The sequence below is a fragment of the Adelges cooleyi genome, unplaced genomic scaffold (genome assembly GCF_023614345.1).
Source record: "Adelges cooleyi isolate 19-005CV unplaced genomic scaffold, UGA_ACOO_1.1 ACOO_flye_CR_arks_rails_tigmint_CR_PRNA_30, whole genome shotgun sequence".
Classification (NCBI taxonomy): domain Eukaryota; kingdom Metazoa; phylum Arthropoda; class Insecta; order Hemiptera; family Adelgidae; genus Adelges; species Adelges cooleyi.
The window spans coordinates 2133409-2140580 of record NW_026095971.1 but is presented as its reverse complement, the minus strand read 5'-3'; the positions used below and the strand labels follow the sequence as shown (position 1 = coordinate 2140580).

Here is a 7172-nt window from a genome sequence, read left to right as displayed (position 1 = left end):
ACGCTACACAAAAAAAGAAAACAAAAGTGCTGACTGACAACTACAAGTATACGGTATATCTACTATCCTTAAATGTTTGCCAAAGGACGTTGGTCGTCGGGTTATTGATATTGTGCACTCAGTAGTCAGTCGGGCTCAAACGTAAACAGTATGGTTATTTTTTCACAACCAATTTGTTATATTTGTAGTATTGTCAGTCGGTATTTGTTATATAGTAAGTTGTTTTATGCTTGATAAAAAAAAGCCTTTACCAACTATGCTGGAATCGATTGTGATTTTATTTTGAAGATTTGATACACACAAAACAACAAAATTTGTACTCTTGCGAAGCGACGTTACTATTTTTTTTGTTTTTAAAAAAATTGGAGATTTGCAATAACGTTTTTTTACTGTTCTTCCATGGTAGGGTCAAAAACGGTGCAAAGGTGGTGAGGTTCGTTTACGGACAATCATAATTGTATTTGGTTTTCCAAGATTACTTTGTTTAAACACCGTTTTGATGCCACTGATAAATCACGTTTTTTCTTTTCGCAGGTCAAACATTAACAAAAGTTTTCACAATAATAATTATATGATATTTATAACCTGCCCAATTACGGGCGGATACATTATAAATATTATAGGAAACATTTCAAAGTATTTTATTTGTCGTTTGTTAAAAACTTTTTCGTTCTCCCCTCCTACACATGACTCCAGAACAGACCAGAGCTCGGAATTCAAATTTATTTCTCAAATGACGTTTGAAAAATTATTCTGCTGAGCTTAAAATACAAACAAAAAGTACTAGAGAAGTTACCAAATGAAAACCGACAGCTGCTCATGCGTTTACAAAAATCATTGTAAATTTTTATAGCTCAGTTTCTAATAACTTTATCAAAAATCACTAAAGATTATAGAGAAACATTTTAATAAAGTCTTAATCTTTAATTTACGCAGTTTCTCATAAATGTGTATCTCGAGTGAAACTGCGTTGTTATGTTAACTGCACGACCACTTTAGCTTCATTCCTATCAAGTTTAATACAAACATTTGTTATACTTTTATTTCTTAATGGGTAATTGGTATAATTAATCAATAGATAATTCCTTAATATATACTTATTAGTTATACAATTAAAAATTGTGAGTTAAATAACAAAAGTGACTCTTTTAAAACACTTTAGCTTTTTAAAAGTTTTCAAAGAGGTCTACCCAGTGAGATTTTTTTAATATACGCATATGGTTTGCAATAAAAATAAAACAATTTATTTTTAATGAAAGTTAACATAAAAATTTTAACCGTTAGTGAATAAAACGTTTTACTTTAATTTTGATCTTATTAAAAATGTAATAATAGTTTTTGGTTGTTTAATATTTCATAACACAAAAAAAAAATTAACTAAAACGACTATTCAGGGAAGTTGGCCTAGACTGTATAGTGTGTCCTAACTATTATTTATTCGAGCTGGAAGTAGGTATACATAATAATAAAGTAATTATTATTTGACCTCGTGTATGAGTTTTGATTACTATGTCACAGGTACCGCGCATAATAATCGGTTCCTAGTACTATAGAGTATAGAGGGATCGCTGACCTGACAGGCAATCCTTAAATATAATAGTCCTGTCAAAATATAATCAAAATGTAATATTGTTCGAGTTTAACCTATAATTAATGGCAATCCGTCAGGATCTCATAAACGCCAAAGCGTTAATTGTTGCGGCCACCTGTTAACTCCCTAAAACATCTGTCAACAAAACTATGCTATTTCAAAACTATGATGACATTTTTTAAAAATACATATGTGATCATAATCAGTTTTAAAATTTAAAATGTTTTGTGTTGTATGGAAAAAATAGAGATGACGTTGAACTTTCATGAATGTATAATCGGTACAGGCTAGCTTTTACCCATGTAGTCGTAATATATCGTCGCTATATATCATTACAGTAGTGATTTATTCTCTATTTTGTTTGTAACCAAAATAAATATACAGCCCGAAAATGTTACACACGTGCCTGTATACATAAAAACGTCATAGCTAAAATTACAATACACATTTTAGAAAGACGCCGGATTTGGGGTTGGTCGCATGAGCACTGGTTCCTCTTTTTTTTCCTCTATTGGTATGACAAACAAAATTCAAATATTAAAACTATAGTCGTGCATTAGAAATTCCTAAACGTCGCGAAAAATAACACAACAGTGAGAAAAATGTTCTGCTTAGATGTCCAGCATACGCAGTCGAATTCGATAGTTTCGCTTTGTTAAATAGCTATTACTTATTACATATTTATCTCTAGTTTTCCAACCAGACAACTGACAAGCCATGTCTAGACGTCCCGGTATTAGTTTATGAAAGCTACAGCAAATATTATGTTATGGTTTGGGCGGTTGAGTACGTCACAAACAACGGAAATAATAAAGGACGAGCGGAAGGTATGCATAAATACAATAACTAATATGTTCGCAGACGACGACGGCCTCGCATAAACACATAAGAATACAGTTGTGCCAATGTTTGTACACTTTGTAGTGTTCTAGCGGGAAGACAAAACGTCCAAAACGAACTAACATTAAGTTTTAAGCTTCATCACATATTTATTGTCATATAAGCATTGTTTTTGTGAAACTATTGCATTTTCATATTGTTATTAAAAAATACACTCGATTACTTCAAACTACCGCTCCGATCAAATATTATGATTTAAATTAGCTAATAAAAATAATAAATGTCTGAGTATATTTATCTTCAGAACGTCATAAAACTGTTTTTTTCTTTCAGAGCAGCGTTATGGTTATGAAAGCTTAAGAAGAAGAATTTGGTGTGTACTTGTCTCAACCATTGCAAAATGTATAAATGTATTAGAGCGGAACGAATATTTTGAGAGATTTAATAGCATAATAATAGTTTATCAATGTTGAATAAATAATTTGGTACAAAGATCGCCATTAAATTGATAGTACTTTAAAGATATATGTGTTATGTTGTTATTTCCTATCATATATAAGTTGGAAACGATAAATTTATCATATATGTTCAAGCTTAAGTATTCAAACGCTCGATTTAAATTATTTATAAAACATTTTTTTAGCATTTCTCTAAGAAAATGAAATTCTATGGTTTTTTTAAAATATAATATTTGAGGCTATAACGGTTATAAGAAAATATAAAACTCAGTTTTTTGTTTTGTGGCTCGTATATGATTACTTCAAATTAAATTACATTACAGGTCACTTTCGGAGTATTTTTTTAATGAATGAATGAGTGATACATAGGAAACAGTATACACATTTTATTGAAATACTACATGACACAAAAATAAACGAAATAAATATATTGAATTAACTTTAAAAACAGGAAATATGAAAAATATTACTTATTATTACCAATTTACACTATGCAGTATTCTAAAAATAACGATGGATTGCAAATGTTTAGTTTGACCTAAAAAAAATATAGTATTTAAGCAGTAATATATGTTGAGTACTTAGAAAAAGTTACTGAATTAAATAAATAGTATTTTATTCAGGTTCCGGTCGTCGTCGTTTGTATGACGATACGACCACTGTTCCTGAACGATAAGTCGGAAAAACATTATTTGAAATTGACAAGTGGTATATTAATATAACATGCAACACGGTATACATAAATACAGTCTAACGTTTTATTTGTAGTACGTACAAGAGACATATTATACTGTAGATACACGATAATCCACTTAAGTGTATTGAATATTGAATGGTTGGATACTTCGTCTTGGAGCATCATTTTAACATTAACCGTATTTTATTTAAAACAATATTTACACAATAAAAAACAACTTACTGCACTGGTGCGGTCTAAGCTTGTATCTCTTCCACGCGTAATAACTTGACTTTCTTTCGCAAAAACGGTCCAGACCTGTCTAATAATATGTATTTCCAAGCTTCAGTTAGATTTTCAACAAGCTTGCGTCGTAAGTCGTTCGAGGGTGGATTTGCATTTTTCTATACATTTAAAATTCGTATAGTGGTAACACACAAATCATCCAACTACTCTTTAAAATCCATAATAATGTAGTCTGTCTTCTTTAATGACACATTAAATACACATTTAAATGACACATAATGTGGGGAAACGTAGCACAGAAACCATAAAAGAGATATACAAATCCACCTTGAAAGAAACGACAGTCAGACTACAGACAGCTTAAGGAGTCTATCCAAACTAAAAATATTATGTTTAATATACATTGCTGTCAAAGGCTATGTACGAAGTGAATGTACAGAAAAGATGACGAACAGAAAAGAATTACAGTGAGAATAGGATGTCTAAACTATATTTGTACTGTCGGGCTAGGAAAACAGAGACGAATATATTAAAATGTTGTTAAAAATATCAAAACATCATAGGATATAGTTAAATAGTTAACTTTATTGGTACTTTGGACTATCATAATATCAGATATAATAGTTAAAAAGATGTTTACTGTATATAATATTGTATACTTAAGTATAGTAATGACATATGAAATATAGTATATACTATATGAATAAAAATGACGTACAACATAATACATTATTATCTTTCGATTCTGTCAAACAAATATATGGTACAGCAGACGTTACTAAAAGTATTGAGGTGAATTTTGAAATGAATTATTTAACATGATTTGGTACTAAAACGTTAAATACACGCGGAGCAACGACTTTTGATTTTTTTACACTTCAGTGTAAAGAAAGAACTTGCATTTGTGTTAGAGTTTGCACATAAACGTTAAAGTTGTTTGTTACACATTTATAGTTAATTATTATTATAATAAAGGATATAAGTTACGCGACCAAAATCCGTTTGTAAACGCGGAAAATTTGTTTTTAATTAAGTGTTTATTTTTTGCGTCACGAGTACTTTTTATGTAAACATTAATAAATGCGGCGTATAGTCAAAACAAATACAGGGGAGTACACAAGACAAGAATTTTAAATTGTAAATTATCTCGCTATAGATAGTGTTAATGTTTTATGTCGTTTTCCAGGATATTTGTTTTGTTTACAGTAAATACATAAATTGATATAGTTTTATTATAATATACTACGTAGGCTGTAGCTATACGGTTTCCAGTATAGAAAAACATAATAAATTATGTACTGCATTTAGGTTAATTAAAATACATCGTATGATAATGATATAGTAATTATATCAGTATTATAATAATTATTAAGTATACATAATATACCAATTTATATTAGCATGAATTAATAAAATAGATTAAAGTAATAATAGTATTATGTATATATATATACTTCTGGTACTTTTAAAAACACAACATCCGGAAAATATATACCGATTAATTATACATTATACTTATTTATTGTGTAATAATAATAATATAGTTTCCTACAAAGTTTTTTCGTCGTAAACGAATTCAAACCGCCGGTATTATAATATGTCATTTTTGTTGTTTTTGTTTTTGATAAAATAATATGATGGGGTGTCTGCATTTTTATTGTTATTATTTTTTTTTTTATTAGATTTTTAATTGATATCGGCGTCGTCCCCGTCGAAGTCGTCCCGCTTGCCCAGACCGAAACCATACTGGAGCCTGGCTCGTCTGACGGCCGGATGCCACAAGGGCGCCTGGTCGTCCATAGACTCGTCCCATTCAGCCAGTTCAGCGCCCCGTTTTCCCAATCCAAACGCAAACCGTTGCCCGTGGCCCATGTCGTCCATAGCCGTTCTTTTCTTCTCCTCCGACAGGTCATTGTAGTCGGCTTCCTTCTCGTCCACGTTCAAGAACGAAGGGTCGGACACCTGTTAATCAACGACAAACCGTTATATTATGTAGGTATCTTACCTACTTAAGGAGGCTCTATAGACATTTGCATGACAAAAAATATAGTCAATCACATCGGTTGTTACAGACTTTCGAGTAAAAACATATCCATATAAAATCTGAAGATTATTATATCTCTAAAGCCTATAATTATATGTAAAAAGTAGGGTTTGTCCACGAAATATACTCAGCGGCCCTTTTTTAAGGCTGGGACCCAATAATATAGGGTCATATTGACCTACCATTTTGGGGACCCCTCCTGAAAATAAATCTTAAACATGTTATTGTATGTAACTTGTAAGACATAAAAGAATACTTAGTAATGGACACAGATTTATAGATATTATCACAAATAATAGGTGGCTATAGCGGATGGTTTTTAAAGAGTCGCTGAGATTTATTTTCCTTGTGACAAATATTAAGCGTACCTAATGGCCATCAACCGAGTTTCGGCTTTTGAAATAAACTTATTGACCTACAACTCGCCGTGTTTTTGTTTTGATTTCTCAGTGGCTGGGCTAATGACATCTAACTGGACAAAATAAAGCGCTTATCGAATTAACCCTACTATAGGTAAAAGCGCGTTGGTCTCAGTTTGTTTTTCAAGATTACAAACTTAATAACGTAATCTGCTAAACGCTCCTCTTTCCTTTCAACTAGCCTACTATACTGTACTATAATACAACTTCCCTACTTTATCTAATTCTATTTCCGATTTTCCGACGAAAACGGAACATACTATTTGTAGTAAATAATAAAATACTTAGGCTTTTTTTAACAACAGGGATAAACCATACGCTATACTGTTTATAAAAAAGTTACAGTATTGTCATTGTCATTTAATAAGTATTGCCTATTAAAAAAACTCCTTTAATTAAAAACGGCCGATTAATTAATATATTTAATGTTAAAAAAAAATACAAATTGTAATATTGTTTTGAATGTGCGCCTAAGGGATTTTAATAATTAATTGCAAGTAACAATATTATGTGTTTGCTATGCGTTGTGTTTTATTAAAGTAATCATTCGAATTGTATTTCAACAAAGTGACGGCTTACGCAGAACTTCTGTTATTGTTATTCACCCTGATATGTAAATGCCATACTCAGTACTCTCACAACTGCCACTAAAAAAAGACTCGATCGAATAACGTTCTAGGATTTCTGACACGTTCTTGAATAATACTTTTCTCTGCGAATTCTGACTTTTAATGTGCATTTTATACATTCCCTTTTCGGCTGCCTGTAATCTGTTTTGTGCAATCTTTTTAGCTGCTAAGTCTCAGACAAAATTAATATCAATACAATACGTTTTTAGAAGAACTTTAAACCGAATATGTTTTCCTGATTTTTTAAATTTGCTCGTTTTATAATAAAG

General features: G+C 30.8%; 1 protein-coding gene across 1 annotated transcript in view; it reads right to left on the bottom strand.

The window, feature by feature from the left end:
• Nucleotides 1-5460: 5460 nt before the first annotated feature.
• Nucleotides 5461-7172, bottom strand: part of LOC126838899 (allatostatins) — a 30735-nt gene continuing 29023 nt past the window's right edge. Inside the window, exon 3 of the mRNA XM_050573679.1 lies at nt 5461-5773. Coding sequence (XP_050429636.1) covers nt 5498-5773 — 276 coding nt within the window. The 3' untranslated portion in view covers nt 5461-5497. The remainder of the gene's footprint in view (nt 5774-7172) is intronic.